At 50.7% G+C, this 21,283-nt stretch overlaps 1 protein-coding gene across 4 annotated transcripts in view; it reads right to left on the bottom strand.

The window, feature by feature from the left end:
- Positions 1-21,283, bottom strand: part of ALPK1 (alpha kinase 1) — a 62,958-nt gene that overhangs the window by 10,780 nt on the left and 30,895 nt on the right. For 3 of the 4 annotated variants that reach the window (XM_081135398.1, XM_081135399.1, XM_081135400.1), the window contains 6 exons: positions 20,884-21,036; positions 18,478-18,632; positions 6,411-6,609; positions 2,680-2,739; positions 1,260-1,346; positions 529-605 (listed from right to left, as the gene is read on the bottom strand). In XM_081135398.1, coding sequence (XP_080991524.1) covers positions 529-605; positions 1,260-1,346; positions 2,680-2,739; positions 6,411-6,609; positions 18,478-18,632; positions 20,884-21,001 — 696 coding nt within the window. In that variant the 5' untranslated portion in view covers positions 21,002-21,036. Of the gene's footprint in view, positions 1-528; positions 606-1,259; positions 1,347-2,679; positions 2,740-6,410; positions 6,610-18,477; positions 18,633-20,883; positions 21,037-21,283 lie in introns of those variants that run through there. The other variant, XM_081135401.1, reaches the window with a different exon arrangement.

Below are 21,283 nucleotides of genomic sequence, written 5' to 3'. Positions count from 1 at the left end.
TGAAGCCCTGGCCCAGGCGGGGTCAAGCTCTAGCCCTGCCGTAGGCTGTCAGCAGCTCAGGACATGCAACAACCTCCGCAAACGAGAAGGACCCCAGAGTCACAGAGAACAAGTGTCAGGCAGGAGAGCAGACCCTGCTCTGTTTCTCGAGTGAAGGTGCGACGTAAACAATTAAGTCCCGTCTTTGCCATTTGACTCAGGAAACGATTTTACATACACACAACTTGGCTATCTCAGCTCTGCTGTGGAATCACGCAAAGGCTAAGTACATAATGAAATAGACGCATGACTCAGTAGAAATAAGTGTACAAAGGGATAGTTATAAATGAATAGAGAAACAGTGACTGTAGGCCAGGAGTCTGGCCTCAGTGGGAACAAAGCAGTCCCAGGAGGAAGTCAGCAAATGGTCTCGGCCCGGCGCCCACATGGAATCAAGACAAATATTACCAATGAAACTGATATGCGATAAACTGAATGTTTATCACCCAAGACAAACAGAGGAAGGGAGAGAAAACACACACAACCCACCTTTTTATCTGGCTGAGGAAGTGTCACATACCCTGCGATTGAGGCCTGTATTAACTCCGCTGCTTCGCACCACATCCCTGAAAACATGGGGACACGAGACTGCTAGTGCCTGTGCTCTCACGACAGAAAATGCCTTGAAAACTAAAGAAAGGAGCTCCATCAACTCCTGTCAAGAAGTTTAGGGCTGGGTCGGATCGACAGTGGTCAGCAGACAATAACCCTCTTCCTGGCTGGTTTAACAGGTGATCTCCCTCCACAGGGGAGCAGTAGGAATGACTGCGTATCACATGCATGATACATGTAAGTATGCAAATAGCCACCTCCCCTACAGACAGTAATAATAACTACCCGCCTCTGTTAAATTTTCAAACAGTATAGTTTGCATTTTAAAGTATTATCAGGGTTCTGTAAACTTTGCTTGAAAAACTCACAAGTGCCTGTGAGGCATGAGCAGGGAAGGCGTCAGGGTAGGTTTAGAATAAGGCGTCGCCACGTCATGGGGTCAGATGCCAGAACTAACACCGAGGACCCCAGGTTAGTGCTCACAACATACAACTGAAAATTCCCTCTCGAGACTCAACAGAAAGTGTTTGTTTCATTAATGTTCACAACACTCTGTGATCTTAAACGCCCTTCCCTTCCCAGTGAGGACACTGGGGGGGGCGAACGGTGTTAACCAGACACGGCACAGACCCCAGGGCCAGCGGGCAGGCGGGCGGCGCGGTGCCCACCTAGCTTCTGCAGGACTTGCCCTCTGACCTGCAAGCAGACTGCCTGCACCAGGACCCTGTCGCTCTCATTTCTGTACAGCCAGGTGCCTATAATAAAACAGGGAAAGAGAAAAGCATTTTTGGTCTGGAATTATTAAGGGTGAAATACACTATTTTCACAGACGCCTTCATGAGCACACGTGACATAGACTCGAGAGGCAACCTCTCCTCACACAAAGAGTAAGGTCCAGACCTTTGTTAAGGCCCAGGAACGGGTCCTCCCTTGCTAACTGCGCGGCCACCCCTGCCTCACTGCGTCCCTCCTAAGAGTGGCTGTGGCTGTGGCCTCTGCTGGACCCGCTTCCCTCCGGCTCCCGAGGAGACCAGCTCCCTCTCCTTCCCAGGGTGTCGGCCTCACTGCTGTTGCCTCCAGGGCCTCCCAGACAGTTCGCTCACAGCATTACTGCCCGGGCTGCCTCGAGGACGGTGGGGTCAACCCCATCCACCCAGAATGTGCACCAGGAGGGCAGGAAAAGGTCCAGGCCTCACAAAATGAGCCTTTCTGAAAAGCACAGGGCAGGCACCGGGCAGCCCAGGGGACTCAGGCGAAGGCCTGGTGAGTGGCTTTGGTCTTTATTGTGATGAGGGTGTGGGGCTGGGTAAAGGCCCCACATGCTGGGGTGTACTGATGAGCGAACGCCAGCCTGTCCAGACGGGCAAAATGGGGAGGCGAGGCAAGTGCCCGGAAACTGCCAGTGTCACACCCACTGTTGCACCCTCCTCACTCCCGTCTCCTCACCCTTTGTTTTCAACCTGTGTCTACCCCTGGGGTGTGCGTGTGTGCCGGAGTGTGTGCACGTGCCGGCGTGTGTGCAGGCTGGGAAGTGTACGTGCTGTGTGTTAGTGATGCGGCCAGTATTTGTATTTCAAACTGCCTCTGGCTGGAAACGTTGGCGAGCTTCAAGGGCCTTACATCCAGCACATTGAGCTTAAACTTGACTGGAAATTGTATTCAACTTATTGGGAAATTTGTTGACCAGAAATTCAGACAAAATATCTGAAGGCAAATGTGATTTGTTACCCAACCATTGGGGCTTTCTTTCTTTCATGTCTGATGGAATATCAGCCATGGCCGGGTGGCTCAGTTGGTTGGAGTGCTGTCCCAAACACCAAAAAGTTTGTGGGTTTGATTCCCAGGCAGGGCGCATGCCCAGGTTGTGGGTTTGATCGCCAGTCGGGGAGCATATGGGAGGCAACCTATTGATGATTCCCTCACATCGATGTTTCTCTCTTTCTCTCCCTTTCCCTCTCTCTAAAATCAATAAAAAAATATCCACAGATGAGGATTTTAAAATGTATATTAAAAAAATATTGGGTCATTAAGTTGTTTTAAACAGGAACCCTGGAGGAGAGGGTGGAGACCGCTGTGAACACACTTTACCTGTTGCTGCGTTGTTGCTGATGAGGCTGCTCAGGACACGCTCCGCTTGTAAAAGTTTCCCTGAAAACAAGCAAATGAGCCTCTCAGTCAGCGTGAGCACTCGCTTCAAACACCACTGGCTGTCGCAGCCCAAGGCGATCAGTCACGGGGGGACCACAGCTGCCCTGGGAAACGTTCTGTTTCAAAGTCTAAAATCAATAACTGCATCGTGTATAAAACGGAGAATAAAGATGAAGCTTCAGGATTGTTAAGTGGGAGCCGAGTGTCTGAATGGCAGTCGTGTCCCCTCGGAAGTCCCTCCTTCAGGCTGTGGCTTGATAAGTGAAGACAAGCCTTCCAGGAGCACGGCGTCGCCTGAACAGGGCTGTTTGTAGGATTTGTTATCAGGAGGGAGTTTTTAAGGGGGAGGGAGGTTCTTACTAAATTTTCCACTTACATTGGTCACCATCACGTAGGAGGGGCCTCATCTACGGATGGCTGTCTCTCCGAAAGTGGGAAACAATCATTTCTCATCTTTTCCATCCCTCCTCTTAGTCGTCCACAACCTGGCCCCTGGGACTCCTTGGACATCATCACAGTGGCCCCCTTACTGTCCCCTCAACGTGCCAGTTCACACTTCGGTCTTTGTACTTGCGTTACTCTCATCTGGAATCTGTTCACCCTAAATCTCTCCAGGGCCCCCTGCCTTCCCCTCTGCCCCTGCTCAAATTGACTGTCGGCTAAGGCCTCCCCTGACACTCATTCAATTGCACCCGACGTGCACCTGGCTGTGCTGCACCACATTTCCAGTATGGGTCACACAACAGCTCCTCTGCAATGGGACCCTGCTGTCCCTCCACCAGGGGCTGGAGGCACTGTTTATTTCCCTTCTCCTTCAGCTAAACTGTCCCTGTGATGTGCTGTGACCAATGGGATGTGGTGGGAGCGACACTGTACCTTTCTAGTCTGGGCATGCATAGGTCTGACTCTTCATTTGCTTCTTGGAACCCAGCCCCGGGGCTTGAGAAAGGGGAAGCAGCCCCATGGGAGGCCCATGTGGAGAACAGAGGCCCCCAACAGCCACATTGAGCCCCAAATTCACCCTTAATGACTGAATTTTAGATTAGCTTGGGTATTTACTAAATTCTTTGTTAGCTGTTGCCTTTTGTGCTCCCACTCCATTTTTGTAGGATCAATTTCTCCTTAGCAAAATACACCCCTCAGTGAGTGCCCGTGTGTGTGTGTGGGGGGGGGAGCTCTTGAGAGTAATAAACAGTTTTAGTCTTTGTCTGAAAATGTCTATTTGTCCTCACTTCTGAATGATCATTTTTGCTGGGTATAAAATGCTAGATCAAAAGCTATTTCCTCTTATGTTTCATGGAGATTCTGAACTGTGTTGTTGATGATAAGATGCACTTTGTAAGTCTAAACATATATATAAATAACTGGTCTTTTCCGTTTCCTTTAAGATTCTCTCCTTGTTTGATTTTTTTATAGTGTACCGCGCTGTGTCTAGGTAATTTTTAAAGAAAAGTTTTGTTCAAGGTTGGATACATGTCTTCAGTGCACAGACGCTTTTCACCAATTCCAGGCAGTCCTCCGGGCAGTTCTATTATGCTCAGTGCTTTTTTGCTCTCTTTTCTGAGTTTTTTAAACTTCCCTGTCATATTTATACTTAACTCTCTGTGCTTCCTTCTAGTTTTTCTTTAAACTTCCAGTTCTGTAATTTTCTCTCGCACTGTTAGGCCTGCTGCAGGAATACATTTAGGGGGTTGGGACACCTGAGAAACTGTCCCTGGAACATTATCTTCATTGCTGCACCAGGTGGGCAGACAGGCACGTGGTAGAATCTGCGGATAGTCCCTAGCTAGTCACGTGAGGCCCACAGAACTGCACCCCGAATGTCTTCTGGGGGGAGGGGGGTTAGAAGCACAGAATCTGAGCCCCCAGACCTATTGAGCAGGACCTGCATTTTAGCAAGTCTCCAAGTGATTCACAGGCACATGGAGTCTGGGAGGCAGTGCTGGGAATACTGTCATGGGTGACTTTTTGTTACTGGTCTGAGATGAGATTAAGTGAAAAACAGGAGAGAGGATTTTAGAAATTTTTATAATCGTTTATCAAAGTAATTGTGTGACTAGAACCATGTGTCACAAATGGTTAGAGTGTCCTGAGCAGGTGTCTGCTGGTCTGACCTGTGTTTCAGGCACTGTCTGTGTGACAGGAGAAGGTTCTGCACTTGGCCAGCCTTCCTCGTGGATGGAGCAGAGTCTGGGCTGTTAAATGGGGGGGAAGGCGCTGTCTCAGAGTTTCAGGCCACAGTGAGCTGAGCAGGCCCAGGGCAGTCCCTCTGACCCTTGAAACCCACCACATGACTGCTGGGGCTTTGGGATATGTTTGGGGAGCAACAGGAAGGCCGGGTCTAGGGGCCATCAGGAGGACCTGCTGTCCCCTCAGTGCACCTTTATTCCTCCTGTCGCCCCTATAACAAAGCACATCCCCCTGCCTCTGCATCCAGAACTAGGAGCCTCTCCTTCCAAGACAGCACCCTGCTCTGGGTCCCTCTCGCTGGGATGCCCAGTGTAGGTGGTGGCTCGAGAGGTGTTTGGGGCAGAAGTTTACAAATAAACACTAAACTCTAAGGCTGTGTGTATGTCTCATGTGGCATCCTGATCATGTCTTTGAGGGTCTGGGACTTTGATTTCGGACGTGTGACGTGAGCACACTGCTCGTGTGGCCACCAATGCCAGCTCGTCACCAGACAACTCTCTGTGGAGCAGAGCTCTGTGGAGACAGGACAGAAATAACAAAACCAACAAACCAGCCAAAGCAAAAGGATGAATTTGGCCATGTGAAGTGAAGCTGTGAACACGCCTGCTCCCCACAGGACCCAACTGCCATGTTGCGCCACAACCACACCATCACCAGGGAAGGTGCCACGTCCACAGTGTCCCCACAGGGCTCTGCCGACACATCATTGCCACTCCTGCCATCAGAAGGAGCGTTGGTCGTTAGGGTTCCCTCATACCTCAAATGTTAAAATATGTCCCAAATCAGAGACATTTAAAGGAAGGAATTTTCCCCAAGGTCAACTCTGTCCCCACAATCCCTCTAGAAAAGTAATAATAAGACGTGGGCTCACTTTAACCCAGCTGCAAAGACCTGAGCGAGTGGGCTCGGTGTTTGACCAGTGTGTGTGTCCTGTCCTGGTCCCTTGGCCCCTCTCTGCAGTCAGCACTGACTGATGCTGTAGTTAGCACGGCTCCTTGTCAAAGGAAGGCCCCTCCCCTCCGGCCCTCTGCTTTACATCCTGAGTGATAGAAGGCCGCATTTCCCATTTCACTCACAGGGACAGGGGGTAAACGGTACTTTGAGGAAATCAGGTGCAGTGCCAGGGTCTCGAGTGATGGGAAACCCTCGGATTACCTCAGTGTGCTTGTCAAGGGCCCTCCAGAGAGGAGACAGGCCTGCTAAGAGAAAGCAGCATTCTAATCTGCTCTTTAAAGGCTCCTGGTCAAAAGTACAGCAATTCAGATCCCCTTGTTTGAAAGCAGCAGGACGGATTTGTTAGAAGACAAAAGCTCCAATTAGTATTTTCCACACCCTTTCACAATTTTCTCTGCTGCTCTGGCTCTGAGTCCCTTACGGCAGGTCTTTGTGCTGGGGGATGAAGGCGGCGGCAGGCCTGCCTCACCCTCAGGGCCAGGGGGCCCCAGGGGCGGCCCAGGGTGGGAGGGGCAGGGTGTGCCTACCTGCACTGAGCGACACTCGGGCCTGGCGAATGACCAGCTGCGGGGCCATCGGTGTGGCGGGCCACAGCTTGTGCAGCCCCTTGGCCACCTGCAGGAGTTGGGGGGACATGTCGAGCCTGTACAGGAGCCTGTCACTCAGGAACAGGATGGCCGCCGCGGTGGCACCGTCCCGGGCGAGGATGGAGGCCTTCAAGGACACCTGGGGGACAGGCAGGGACACAGTGAGCCCGAGAGAAGAAGTCAGTCCTGGGACAAAGCCTAGGCTTCTGGGTGTTTGTATCAAACAAGAAACACTATTGGGCGCCTGAGCCGAGAGCAAAAAAGAAGGAAAGTCCAAGAAAACTGTGGGATACATCCCCTTCATGTCCCCATTCCATTCCTAAAGTTACAAGGCAATAAAACGTACTTCCAAACACACAAGGCGGACATGAACAACGCCCCATGTTCCCCGACTCCTCCCTCCCGCGCCCGTCCCTTCCCGGCTCCCGCCTGGCCGCACGCCCGGGCCCGCTGTCCCTTCTCTCGGGAGCGAGCTCACTGACGGAAGGGCTCCTCTCTGCTCTTCACACCCGTCTCATCCGAAAAGCCACCCTATCTGAGAAACATGGAAAGAAGCAGAAAGCCAGGGGAGCGAAGGCACATTCATGGGCTACAGCAGACTGAGGACCCAAGAATGACGATGGACGCCCCCGAGTGCGGTTCCCCAGGTGTGCGTCTCCTCTTTGTCCCGCGTGTGTCTTCATAATAAAATACACCCCGGTTTGTGAGTTTGCCTGAGCCCGTTCCTTCCAGCTGAAAAAATCCAACTAAAACCAAAGTGCTCAGAACCCTATTGGGCTCCGTCAAATAAACCATCACTCTGAAGAACACAAGTTTTAAATGCGAACAGTTCATTCATAAAATGTAGGTTCAAATGGAAAGAGCCCTGGCTGGCGTGGCTCGGTTGTCATGCCCAGGTTGTGGGTTTAAACCCCCGTCGGGGCTCACGCAGGAGGCAACTGATCGATGTTTCTCTCCCACACTGACGTTTCTCTCTCTCCCTTCCTCTCTCTCACATCCATAAACAGATCCTCGGTGAGGGGAAAAAGGGATGGAAAATAAATTGATGGTTTATGTCTGTCCAGCTGTTTAATGAGGACCCTCTGATGGAGGGGCCTTCCCCTGCTGGGCACACAGAAATCCTGGTCTCTGGCTTCTGCAGAACTGGTGGCTTCTATCACTGCCAGGCCCCCTAGTATTTCATTTAATTTCACTGTAACTAAACAATCCAAGTACTATAAGGAAACTGAGGCTGAGAGGCTACAAAGTTACAAAGTCAGAAGGGTCGGGGGTGGTGTTATTGTGGTCAAAACATAAAATTTACCACCTTAAGTACAGCTGCAGTGTTGAGTGTATTCACACTGCTGTGAATCAGACCTCAGGGCTGTTCCATCCGGCCACACGGAGCGCCACACCTGTTAGAGACGCCTCTCTCCCTGTCTCTCCAGGCCCTGAAAAACTACCATTTTACTTTTGTTTCTATGAATTTGATTATTCTAGGTACCTCATATAATCAAAGTTACACAGTATTTATCTTTTTGTGACTGGCTTATTTCATGGAACATAATGTCCTCACGGTTCATCCATGTCCTAGCCTGTGATAGGATTCCCCTCCTTTTTAGGCTGAACGATATTCCCTTGTATGGATGGGCCATGTTCTGTGTCCATCACCCACCGATGGACATTTGGGTGCTTCAGCACCTTGGCTGTTGTGACGAGTGCCGTGACGAACATGGGGCGTGCAAATAGCTTTGAGATCCTGCTTTCAGTTCTTTTGGATAAATGCCCTCGTTTCCTAAGTGTCTGTGTCTCAGTGACTTCATCTGTGAAATGGGATCATCTCTACATGCTATGCTGTTTCAGGCTTAGTGGAAATGGAGATCAAATGCTCAGCACAGAGCCTGGCTTGTTGTGGGTACTGAACCAATGGCAGGGAACAGTAGGGAAAACATAGGGAAAAAGTTAGTTCTCCCATCCTCAGTGTTGTGTGTAACACAACAGCAACGAGCAAAGATAGTCTCCTAAGTTAATGTTGGTGGCATTTCAATAGAGGAAAAAGGAAATAATAGCATCTGACATCTATAAGGCTTATTTCAGAAAATGTCTGAATTTCCAATTTTTAAAAATACCTTTCTTCTGTTCACCCATTCTGAGGAATGAGGTTACTGGAAACCAAGAAGGAAGGGTGGAGGCACCCTCTCGCCTGCACGTGTGGGTGGCTCTTGGCAGAGTCCAGTGGGGACCCTGCCTGCCCGCACCTGTCAACAGGCTGCAAACACCACTCCATCCCTCCTGAGCTCCCGAGCCTCTGAGCGGAGGACATGGCCTCATCTGTTTCCCCTTCTATTCTTAATAGATCGGAGCACAAAAGCCTGAGAGAGGGTGACCTGGCGGACAAAGGCCCTTTGAGCTCCTTGGAAAGTAGGTTTGGAGGAGAGGGAAGGGGTCCAAGTGGCCCTATTATTTCCACTTGCACTAATTAGACATTTTTCTGTCAGCCATTGAGCACTGCTGAGAGGCCAAACTCGCTGAATTCATTTCTAAAGTGTTTACAGAAGTTTGCATCTGTTTGTGTCTCTTCAGGAGGAAAATAAGCACTTCAATAGCATTGTGGGAACCCTGAAGGAAGCCCTTCTGAGGGCCTGTCCCGCAGCTGCATAGCTCAGCTCCCTTCGGGCCAGGCCCAGCAAAGGCTGGGGCGCAGGGGGGTCAGCCCGTGAGGCTCTGTCCTCTCTGGCCGTAGGCTTCTCTCCCTCTCTGACTGGTGCCTGCTGGGCAGGACATGAAGATTTGGGGGGTTTCATTCTCATGGGCCAGCAGCCCTCTGAGAAATTAACACCCACTTTCATTTGCTGCCAAGGACAGGATAGTAAATTCCTCGGCAGCAAAGCAGAATCCAGTAGCATCCTGGGAACGTCCCCCAGGGAAGCCAGGAGCCCTCCGACTGCAGCCTGGAGCAATGAGAGAGGCCCCCGTGTGCAACAGGGGGGACACGGCCTGGTTCTGCACAGCCAGATTAACAGAAAGAGAGCCCCGCCCCCAAAGGCAGGCAAAGAAAACCCCCCCCAGCTCACTGTCCGCGGGGCAGCCTGGGAGACGTGCTGTGGGCGTGGAGTCTGACCGGTTCTCTCTGTTCTGGCTTTTAGGCCTGCGGCTGACCTGCTGTCACGTCAGCGGACCCGAAAGTGTGACCTTGCCTCAGCTGGTAGGAGCATCTTCCCGTACACGAAAGGTTGTGGGTTCGATCCCCGGGGGGCGCGTATGAGTGGCAGCTGATCTATGTTTCTCTCTCTCCCTCCCTTCCTCTCTCTAAAATCAGTAAACATATCCTCGGGTGAGGATTTAAAAAAGAAAAGAAAGCACGATTTTTTTAGATAGTGTCACAGTAACAGACTTTAGTGTTGACGCAGCACCAGGTAACTCAAGTTTGAATAAACAGGAAGGCCATTCCTTTAGCTTCCCTGGGTCTCGCTGAGCGGTCAGGCTTAAATGGACGTACATGGCGGCAGTGAGGGGCCTGCTGGGCGTCTGCAGGGACAGGCCCGCAGCTGTGCACAGACGTGCACCACACCCTTCACATCTGCCTTCGGGATGGGAAATTCAGGTTCTAATTGAGTCTAAGGCACAAGGGGAACTTCAGGGCTGGGAGGCTGAGTCGGGTGGTAAAGGAATTAAACTCCACAATGAGATTTTAATACACAATGATTGAAAAAATGCTAAAGAGCCTTTCTAAGGGCTTTTGCTGAACAGTAGCAAGGAAAAGTGTGCCGTTTTCATGGCTGCCTGCATTAGCGCCCGCCGCTCCCGATTCCTAGCATCAGTGTGTGTCCCAGCGATGGGCTCAAAGCCCTGATGTGCTCACAGCAATGACAATGGCAGCTGATCTCAAGGGGGTGGGGTGAGGGGACTCAGAACAGAAGCCATCTGGCATTGCAGTTGCCAGGAGCAGAGGAAAGGGAAATTATGGCTGCAGAGCAAATTGGGAGGGTGCGATGTCCCAAGGCGAGGAATCAGCAGAACAAACAAGTGAGAAGTGATCGGCTCCTGCAGAGCTATGCGCCAGCCGCAAATGCGAACAAGCGTCAGCCGTGGCGCCGGACGGGGGGTCTACCTGCTGACGTGTGGCAAGGAGGAGAAGCACGAAGCTGTCCCCAGGTGATGCCCGGGAACTGTTAACATTTAACTGGCCCTTCCTTTGCTTCACCAGGGCAACATGCAGCTCACACACTTTTGGAAAATGGTTGCAATCTTCTCTGTCTCAGAGCACTTTGTGTCATCCATCGCGACTCTTTCAGGCCCACCAAATCTACTGTGAATGATGCCAGCTATGTGTTTAAAGAAAAAGGGAGCAGCACCAAAATAGACAACCACCTAAGTACCCTAGGCTGTGCAACGGCACACCTGACCTCTGTCCTGGAGGTTGCTAAGGCCGTTGTGACTCCATCATCACCCTTGGTGACTTCACTTCCTCACCTCCAACTCTTTTTTAAAAATATTTTTTCATTCATTATTAGAAAGATAGGAAGGGAGAGAGGTAGAGGGATAGAAACATTGATGAGAGAGAAACATCAATCAACTGCCTCCTGCACGCCCCCTACTGGGGATGGAGTCCACAACCCGGGCATGTGCCTTGACCGGGAATGAAAGAGGCGACCTCTTGGTTCATAGGTCGATGCTCAGCTGCTGAGCCACGCCAGCCGGGCTCTTTCTTAAATCTAGAGCTCTCCACCGAACCCTCCGCTGAACGCATTCTTTAAGGTTGCCCACAACCTCCAAATCCAATGACTCAAACTCCTAGAAGCATTTGGTGGTGACAGCCATCCCTCCATTTTCAGTCCAGTGACATTTCATACTGTCCTGGTAATTCTGAAAATATGTCACAGTTGTTTTTTGATGCCCTGGTATTGAGATTCAGATACAGGCCTGAATACTCTATTTGATCTAAGCTTCTGTCTGTCTCACCTTATAACTACAACTATATTATGTTCCATCCATCTAACTGCATAACTATACTATATTCCATCTGGCCCTACGCTACGTCCTTCTGAGAGGTAGCTTATAGGATGACAACAGCTACCATTTATTAAGTGTCAGGCACTGTTCTAAACATCCCACGTGATCCATTCACTTCATTCTCAAATAACCCATGAAGCAGGTACAGTCATTGCTGCCACACAGAGGCAGGAGATGGAACCCACAGCTTAGGCAAGTTGTCCACAGTGACGGGACTAATGAGGGACAGCCCTGGGACTCAGACCCAGAGTGCTCCCAAGTCAACTCCCTCAACCTTGACCTGCACTGCCTTCGCTTCACCAAGACTGTCCTTGTTACCAAAACCTTCTCCGGGAGTTGTGGCAGATGGAGGATACCAAGGGAGCCGTGCGGACCCCATCGTCCTGATGGCTTTTTAAAAAATATATGTTTTTATTGATTTTTTTTTAGAGAGAGAAGAGGGACAGGAAGAGAGAGAGAGAAACATTGATCAGCTGCCTCCTCTACTGGGGATTGAACCCGCAATCTGAGCATTGCCCTGACCCCGAACAGAACGAGCGACCTCTCAGTGTACAGGGCGATGCTCAGCCACTGAGCCACACAGGCCAGGGCCCAAGGTCTTCCTACTTAGTCCTAAAGTCATAATTGTCACTGAGGGGATTAGGGGCAGAATTGTGCCTGTCATAGTTTTAACAGCTGGGCACACATGGAGGAACCATTTATCACTGTCCAATTTTCTAATTCAAGAGAATCACATTCATATAAACACAGTAGACATAGATGTTTAATCAGTAAGGATGAGCCTTGTCTTAATAGAACCTTATTTAAAAATCCCAGACAACTGAGCTGTGGAGTGTGAACGTGAGAAATGATCTCGGTGTTGGCATCAACACAGTCTTCAAGCTTCGCTGTCATATTCTTTTTTTTAAGTCTCACCCAAGGATATGTTTATTGATTTGAGAGAGACAGAGAGAGCGGGGTTAAACCCCCACCCAGGTACGTGCCCTGACAGGGAATCGAACCTGCAGCTTTCTGGTGTACAGAACAATGCTCCAAACCACTGAGCCACCTGGCCGGCTGTGCTATATTGTTGAAGGCTGAGCCTTCCAAGACTCCGCACGCGCCCCTCTGGCTGCAGTCTGCTCCGCCTCTCACCCCTCTGGGTGAGAGGCTGAGGCAAAGGAAACGTCCAATTGCTGAACTCACAACGGCTTGTAAAGCTGCTTGGGACTGGACTCTGTCACTACTAATCCTATCTTATTGGCTGAGACAGTCACATGGCCTAACGTGTGAGGACTGAGGAATATGTTTGGAACACCCGCCACATGTTACGTGGTCAACAAACGAGAGGCCGCCCAACAGGTAGGACTTTGACGAAACGTCTCTATCATGGCGGCCAGTTTTCCAGGATGTGCGCTGGGCCTTCTGTTTCCTTTGCATTTATGCAGAGTTCTAAATCACATGTCTGGTCCATGTCGATAATAAAATTTTGCGGAGTGAAGGAATGAGTAGACAGTTTGCATTCACTTTGCTTTCTGCATCCTGGTGAAAAAGATCTAAGCTGGTGAAACCCGCAGCTCGGAGTTGAAGATGGACACGTCATTCGAGAGAATCAGCTGCTGAGGGACTCATGGTGCAGGCAACACTGATCACTGCTTCTGAATCCTGTTATTAATATGAAAGCTGGATCCTGGAATAAATGGTTCTCAGATTTTAACCCAGGGCTTCTTCGTGGAGGGAACTGAGTTCTTTCCGCTGGTCCCCACACCACGTATCTCTTTTCAACACAACAGCTCGCTTCCTAATAAATTCTTTCTTTAGTTACCACTTCCTAAAATCACACTAGAGATGCTTAAAACATTCCCCTGCAATCTTGTAATGACTAACTCTTATATTCACCCATGTTTATGTTTTAATTCTTGATCCTTTAATATTTTAGATAGTTCAACAATAAAAATATCCACAAGTTAAAGCACCAAGATGATCTGAAGAGACATACAGGAAAAAGATTATTCTGGGAGCTAAATTTATCAAACTTTATATATCCACAGACTTTTCACCCAAAATAGCATAAGAAAACAACTAAGCATTTATTTTTTTGGTCTCTCTTGGAATAACAGCATGGAGGCATAGATAGTCCCCCAAATATCTGTGGCTGAAGGCTGTCAGGTTACCCAGGACCACGGTTGTGAAGCTGAAAAGAAATAGCAGGAAGACCCTCATTCTGAGCCTGCTTCCTCTCCGTGGACAGTTCTTCAGCTCACCTGTCACAAAACTGCCCCGTGGAGGAGCCACTCTAACCTCAGGCTCCCTCCCGCCTCCTCCCTCTGCAGATTTGGCCGGAGCCCTGCCAGGGCGTGGTCACTCCAGGTGTCACAGCATCTTCCTGGCAGCTCAGCCCTAACTGGCAAGACCGGCAAATCCAAGCACGCCCTGTATCGGCCTTTTATAAGTTGTACTTTTATATTTTCTTCTCACTGTCTAGAAATTGTTTTTTCCAGAAAAGTGAAAGTTACTGCAAACAAAGGTGGCATCACACTGTGGCAGGGCCTGTCCCGGGGTCCTGCGCCCGCCTGACACAGAAGCTAAATGCCTTCAGTACTTTTGAGAAACCATCAAAGGTTGTGCTGAATGATACTTGTAAGAGCCTCACTGTTCGTTCAGAAACGGAGACGCCTTTCTCCCGCACTTGAAAAAATCACTCCTGCTTTTCATCTCCCCCTCTCAGAGTGTAAACATTGTTTTGAGTGAAAAGAGCTGAAGGAGAGCTTACTTTCCCTTGAAATTTTATTTTTAAATAAGAGAGGGAGAAAATCCTTTTCTGACTAATACTAATAATACAGGTCAAAGTGCCAGGCGATACACAATTACATGGAAAACAAAACCGGTTCCCCCTCGTTCCCACAGCACAAAGGCCTTGGGATATAAATCACCGATGAAGATGAAATAACGCTTCAAAGCTGAGGGGCATTTCTGTGGCCACAGAGACAGTCAGATGATGGTAACCCTGGACAGGAGGGCGTCCCTGAATAGTCAGAAACTAGCATGAGGCAGGACTTGAGGTCCCCCAGTCTGCGACCCCGGGGCATGCTTTGTCTCCCCAGGGCAGCTGCAGTTATCCACAGTTTGAGCAGTAAATAACAGGCAGGGTCTCGGAAAGGACCCACCTACCTGGGGAGAGGCACAATACAGAAAACATTGCCCAGCTATTCCAGCTGCATTAATCTCCCAACTCCCAGGTTTCTGGGGCATCCATAGGTGTTTTTGGGGGAGACTAGTTTTGTGTGGCTGTGAGGGTGGGTGGCCCCTGCCATAAATTTCTGCCTGTGGCCATGTTGGGGCAGAGATGTTCGTCATGCTCTGTTGACCCTGATTGTTAGCTATAGTTATAAAAAATATTAATCATGTTCTGTTAACCGTGATTGTTCTGTTCCAATTAGGAAAAGCACTTTCTGCCCGGCCTGCGTGGCTCAGCGGTTGAGCATCGACCTAGGATCCAGGAGATATCGGTTTGATTCCCTGTCAGAGCACATGCCCGGGTTGTGGGCTCGATCCTCAGTAGGAGGCGTGCAGGAGGCAGCCGATCAATGACTCATCATTGATGTTTCTACCTCTCTCTCCCTTCTTCTCTCTGAAATCAATAAAGACATATTATAAAAATTTTTTAAAAATAAAAATAAAAGAAGAAAAAGAAAAAGCACTTTCTAACCTGGCTGGAAGTTGTACACCTGGGACATGGGAATTACCCCGGAATGCGGTCAATTCTCTTTTTCTGAGAACTGCCCATCATCATGGAAAGATTAACGGCCTCGTTCCCGAAACCATGGAGGCCCGGAGGCACCTGCCCTTTGCTTCCCCAGGCCTGTCATTCCAACTTCCCCATGTAATCTTTGTCCTTCTACCCAACATAAGCAGCTGATGTAAGCAGCTGACAGAGCAGGTTTTATGTGGATGGACCCCTGCTCTCCCATATTGCGGCAACATTGGAATAAACGCTCACATACGAGTCAGCCCCGTCTCTGCTTAACTGGCTCAAGTGGTGACGGGCAGCCCGAACCCACTGTTGTCTAGCACAGAACACAAATAATCTTTCTTGATTAAGTTCAGCCTAAGAGAGTAACATTGTAAATGACCCTAAATTTCACCAACTCAGACACTATGGAAAATAATTGTTTATGACTTGCCTTTTTTCTTAAGCATCCATTTCATCTATTATTTGTGGAATTAACACAAAAACACAGTATTTACACTCTATGTGTAATGTTAATTTTAAAAATGGAGGAAAACCATTTTATGGGAAGGATTCATTTAAGGCAAAAAAATTACAGAAAGCTTAGATTTATTAAAAAAACTGTAAGAAGAGATAACAACTGAGAAAACTCAGCAGTCTAACATTTTTTATGTGAGAACAGAGCCTTACAATTGATGATTAAAAGCTGACATTCAGCTTCAGGAAAGTCTGATACTGAAACTGACGGCATGACAAGACTCACAGTCAAGGAACGTCCCCTGTTCCTCCCAGCGCCCGAGCTCCCAGGCTCCCAGCGCCTGTGACAGCGCAATAGCTCCCTACTGTGTGCTGGGCCCTGACACCATAGGGAGAGCCAGCAGTCGTGGTTTCGTAATCTACAGCTCACTGAGTTTAGTCAAAGAAAATGATGCTCCAAGTGCAGAGGCTCCAGGTTACACTCAGGAGGCTGAAGAAGCCCAGGGGGCTGATGCGTGGAGCTGAGCAGAAGCGTCTTACATTCTGTCTGCCTCTGATTCCCCAGTGGCGACGTCAAGGCAGGAAGGGGACGGAAAGCGCGAGGAATAGTGAACTGACACCTGAAACAGCCTCACAGCCACGAGCCGCTTGTCTCCCCCTCACACTCGCCCCCAGAGGCAGCGGGACCTGAAGTCTTTCAGCTAATGTTACCCTCGCTGGTGACTTCAGGGTGGACCCAGGAGGAGCCCCGCAGTGCCGCTGTGTGCCCCGCCTCTCTCAGGCCACGTGGGAAATTCAGGACTTTCTAGGCCCAAAGGTCGAAGCAGGGGTCCTGCCCTCTCTTCCGTGGAAGCCTCGTCAAGTCCTCACAGGCCACCCAGCATCTACGGCCACCATCAGTCGCCGACCAATGGGAACGAGGCTTCTATTGAAACTGGTGCCACCCCCTTCACACAAGTCCCCTCCCCTTCACCTGGCCCCTCTCTGTCCAGTTCCCTGCTCAGGCTCCTGGCCTGTCCCCCTGGTCACCACCCCACTCTTCTCATCAGGACAGTGGCTCTCAGACGCTAGCACTGAAGTCATCTGAGGGCTGGTCTGACGCTGGCTGACAGACCCTCACGCCCAGAGCCCTTGGCCTGGTGACTGGACTGGGCCCAGGAGTGAATTTCCCTACATCTCCAGCGACGCAGCTCCTCTGTGCGAGGTCTCACTTCACCATCGCTGCTCAAACCTGAGCTATCAGTGACTTAGTTGCCTTGGCCACACGTGGCTAGTTATGTAGAAATTGAAAAAAATAAAATAAAACTAAAGAAAATTCAGTTCTTCAGTCCTACTGGCCACATTTCAAGTGTGTAGGAGCCACGTGTGCCCGGGCCTGATCCGGGGTGGGGGGGTCGGGGAGCAGAGAGCCTGTCTCTCGCCGCCAGGCGTCCTGCCAGGCCAGGCTTCCTGCAGAGCAAGCCCACCTCAGACCTCCTCACCTGGGGTCCCTCCAGGGAGAACCAGAGGGGATAGAGAAGGGCAGAACCACCACCACAGACCGGCCTGTCCCCTGGGCAGGGTCAGCGCCCTGCACTGCAATGTCCTTCTTGGTAAAGGGGGGTGATGACAGGAATAATTGCTGCAGGGCTGCATTTAGAATTGAACGAGAGGACACTTGCTCATGTGCCTTGCAAACTGCACAGTGATATAAGTTATAGTTACCGCTGCGCCCTCACAGCCGCTAACACGAGCACCCTCACTCAAACCCTGGCTCACCCGCGTTTTCCCGACCCCCTTCCTTTGCCTGCAGCCCCTGTCTGCTTAGCCCAGTTGGTCTGTGTGTCTGTTTTTGGGGGGCGGAGAAGGTGGGGGCTTTACTGCTTCTAATAAATCTGCAAAGATGCTGTGATGTAGATCAGGGTCTTTCCTGGATTTTTGTTTTGAAGGCAAAGAAAATGTCTATACATTTATCTGTCTATGAAATAAAAAGTTTAGAATATTGTCATGGCTTGTAATTCCTGGTCTCCAGACAAACGTATTTTTATGTAAGAAAAAAATGCATATAAGCTAATACCCTCTCTTCCTGGACAGCCATCTAAGACAACGTGGGTAAGAAACAACATTTGCAAAAAGGAAGCCAGTGCCTCTGGGGCTCCCTCAGAACTGGAGCTGAATCCTGAACCCAGACCCGCCGGTCCTGGTCCTTCCATGGAGGCTCCAGTCTGGTCAATTCCCAGGGAGAGGGCTCAGGAGTACGCCTGTCAGTGGCTTTGACACGACGCTTCCTCAGCAGCCTGAATGGTGCGGAGACGGGGCGTAGACAGGACCCCAGCCCTCAGTAGCTCAGACTGCAAGTCACAGGGATGGAATAGTGGTGAGTTCATTTACAGGGTGGGGCAAAAGCAGGTTTACAGTTGTGAGTACGCAGAACACAGAGTTTATTCTCGTATTATTTATTAATTATTATATTATTTTCCATATAGACGACTATAAACCTACCTTTGCCCCCCCATGTTTAAGCTACCCAACTTTTAGAAGGTAGTATTTCGAAGCAAAAATGCATCACGTCAGGGGAATAAAAACGGCTTTTCTGGCCAGCAGATGGGTGAGTGTTTCAGGAGACAGGTGTCACTGGAGACCCTTCTCCCCTCACTTATCTGGTTTCCCAACAGAGCCCCCCCCCCACGATGCTTTTCTGAAAGCTGTTTCCCTCCCATTAGTCAACCTGGCTGAGGTGACCGAAAGGGGACAGGCTGTCTTATGCTTCAAAGAAATTCAATCTATTGCAGCACTTACGGCTAAACGCCTGGCTGGGGTCAGAGGAACAGGTGGCACGGGTCTTCCTACCAGTAACTGTTGCAGCCTGGCGCCAACCACGTCGTGCAGGTCTGTTTTGTCCTCGGGGCCCGCGGCGTGTCTGTATTGCCACTTCTCAGGCACGAAGGGCCACTTCATGTCCTTTGCCTCCTGGAGGAGGGTCCTCAGCTCATCGGGGAATGAAGCTGGAAAGGTCAGAGCTCAGGTAAGGAAATGGCACTCAGAGAAAAGGCTGCGATGAAGCGCCTCGGCCGCACACCGCCCCCCCACGCCCGCTGGCCTGAGCTTCGTCCAGGCTGCCAGAGCAGGAGCTGCCGGTGCGGCCGCCTGCTTGGCCCTGCCCTGCAGGCAAACGGGGGCGGTCAGGCGTGAGGCAGGGTTCAGCAGGAAGCGAAGCGCCGCCCGGACTGCGTGAGGAATCAGACAGGATGAGGGAGATGTGATTTTCCCTGTAAGGTGAGAAGGGACTGAGTCCAAGTGGCACCTGGGGCCGTGGCAGCTGGGGCTGCGCAGTCAGCTTCACAACAGCGCTCTCCGGACCTCACTCCCCTCGCAAACCCGAATGGAATCTGAGGTGGCCTCAGTTCACTGTGAAATGCCCTTGCTTCAGCAGAGCAGGTTCCTGCAATCTCTTCACGCCACCAAACCCGCGCACTCACACAAGCCCACAATCTCCCACCCAAACCTGGTAAACGCCCAAACGCTCTGGAAACCTGAAGGTTTTTTCTTAAGTTTGATACTCAAAGTGACCTGAAGTGACTAGAGGCTATTCTAGTTATGTTTATCCTACAGAATGAAGATGCCCAGCTCCTGCTGGAGTGCGGGCCTCTGAGGCACAGCACCACGGCGCCTCCGGGACACCTGGGAACCTGCGGGTTCTGCAGCGCGGGACCCTCTCGCCCGCCTGCAGCGGCCCGCAGACTCAGCACCCCGACCTGGGCTCGCCGCCCGCGGCCGCGCCTCCCTTTTACTCTCTGCTTCCATGAAAGCTCCCAGCACTCGCCGAGCCCCCAAGTCTGACACCAGGAGTCCGTCTGGACTTCTTGTTCTCTTTTCCTCTCTGAATTTAACTGGGTGTCAAGTTCTGTGGATCTGAAATCCATTTTCTGTCTTCATTATCAGTAGTTCTTGTCTGTCCCGCTGCCTCCAGGCTTGCCCACCTGTACCCTCCACATTGTTCACCCTAGTTTTTCCTAAGCACAGGAGACCGGCATTGGCCGGCACCAAGTTCTTTAAGGGTTTACACACCCGCTTGCCCTGTGTGGATTGCCCTCTCCCAACCCCTCTGAGATCCAGCTCAGGTCCACAGACCAGCATTCGAAGCAAACACTGCCACTTCCCTTCTGCCTGCCCTGCCTCCCATGTCACTGAGGTGCCCACCTGAGCACCCCCAAACCCACAGGCCATGCCCTTCCCAGGGCTCATCCCACTGCTCTGTGACCACAGCTTGTCTCCCTGGCCTGCAAGCTTCCTGAAGACAACATCAGGTCTCCTCACCTCTGTAAGTCACACCATCTGGCTAAAAGGAGGGTCCGTCTTATGGTGTGTCTGGCTTGTAAGGAAAGAAAACACATAAACCTAGATGTGGAACAACTGGGCAGAGGGCATCTTATCTTGAAAGGAGCACAAAGGACAGAGTACACAGCACTGGACTTCTACAGGTGCCTACAGGTAAAACTGTGCCTGCCTGCAAGCGCGCAGGAAGCCGACCCAGGACCTTTACGTCATCAACAACAAAGAGGTACGGGTGTGTGTTCCGTGGGAGCCCTACTTCTGCAAGGAGTAGCAAATTGCTACAAACATAAAGAAAAACGTTAAAAGCACATAAAACGGACACACACAGAAGTGGAGGAAAATGCATCCTGATTAAAAGGAACCTGAGGAAGAAGCTTGTGTCCCAAAACTGGCTACAGAACGAATGAGCACCGCTGCACCTCGCCGGCTTGTGGCGGAAACTCCCCAAGCCCTCATCTGACACAGCTCGCAAACGAGGAAATGAGCAGAAAGCTGAATTCTTGAACAACGCAGGACAGATTTGTCAGCGTGAGCGCCTTTGTTTTACAAACGGCGTGGGAATTTACAACATGAGAAGCGCATTGATGGGGTGACCCTGATGGAAACCATAGACGTCTACGGACACTGATGTGGTGGCACAAAAGCCCAGTTTGTAAAAAAAAGTGTGTGCTACCATTGAGAAGTTGAAATCTTAATAATTGAAATTTACAGGCACCGGCCCACTCGGAGCCTTTGCTCTTGAACTAAACTGTTTCTTGTAGGCTCCTGTTTACTGAAGCCTAAAATGAGAACTGACAGCCATTCACTGCAACAAAGTGGGCTTCCTGCCGCCCTCCCACAGCCCCCTCCATTCACACCCCAGACCCACTCATCTCCCCATCATCTGCAGGAGGAGAGAAGCGGGGCAGGGGAGGACCTCACCTCTGTGCCGCTGGTCCTCGCCCTGGTCCTGCGCGGGGGCCTCCCGGGGCAGGCGCAGCAGGTGCAGGCACTCCTGCAGGAGCTCAGCTGCAGCTCCAGCTCTGGGACTGTCCTCCATAAGGATGCAGCCCTTGGGTCCAGGCACTCAGACACCTAGGAGAAGACATCGATTCTTAATAAAGGAGGCCCTTCAAGGTGACTCACTGAGCATAGATTATCTATAAGACTCAAGCAAACACAGGAAGAAGCAGTACAGCCCTGGGGACTCTATCAGAGGACTGTGTGAACTCACTGCAGGGTCTGGTCTAGGTGGGCAGCACCTCAGAGGTGGACCCTGGAGTAGCCATTAGCCCAGGGACATCGGTGCAGTCACGTGGATCCTGAGGGAGTTACCATACCC

This window comes from Miniopterus schreibersii (genome assembly GCF_964146895.1).
Source record: "Miniopterus schreibersii genome assembly, chromosome: 4".
NCBI classification, from domain to species: domain Eukaryota; kingdom Metazoa; phylum Chordata; class Mammalia; order Chiroptera; family Miniopteridae; genus Miniopterus; species Miniopterus schreibersii.
This window is presented reverse-complemented; position numbering and strand designations above follow the sequence as displayed.